The 277-nt window shown below is 49.5% G+C and overlaps 1 protein-coding gene across 1 annotated transcript in view; it reads left to right on the forward strand.

Annotated features, from left to right (window-relative positions):
- The first annotated feature begins 227 nt into the window (after positions 1-227).
- The window catches only part of KRTAP11-1 (keratin associated protein 11-1), a 1,037-nt gene continuing 987 nt past the window's right edge, over positions 228-277 (forward strand). The window contains exon 1 of the mRNA XM_007447424.1: positions 228-254. Within this exon, the coding sequence (XP_007447486.1) occupies positions 228-254 (27 nt within the window). The remainder of the gene's footprint in view (positions 255-277) is intronic.

The following is a 277-nucleotide window of genomic DNA, read 5'->3' on the forward strand; positions in this document are numbered from 1 at the left end:
TTACCAAACTACTATACTTTCTTTATGAGGATGAAGGCTTCTCAAGAGACAACCTGGAGAGTCACAAGATGTTCTAAGGCAAGCCAGTGTGAGCCAAGGAAGCCAGGAAGACCAGGGTGGGAGCCCCACCCACCAGCAAGGATATATAAAAGCTCGGGAGCCTGAAGTGGCATTTACAGTTCAGGAGCCAGTTTCAGCAAGTTACTCACATCTCTCCATCCGGCACCATGTCCTACAACTGCTCCACAAAGAAACGCTCTTCCAGCCTGATTGGAGG

This window comes from Lipotes vexillifer, unplaced genomic scaffold (genome assembly GCF_000442215.2).
Source record: "Lipotes vexillifer unplaced genomic scaffold, Lipotes_vexillifer_v1.1 scaffold689, whole genome shotgun sequence".
Classification (NCBI taxonomy): domain Eukaryota; kingdom Metazoa; phylum Chordata; class Mammalia; order Artiodactyla; family Lipotidae; genus Lipotes; species Lipotes vexillifer.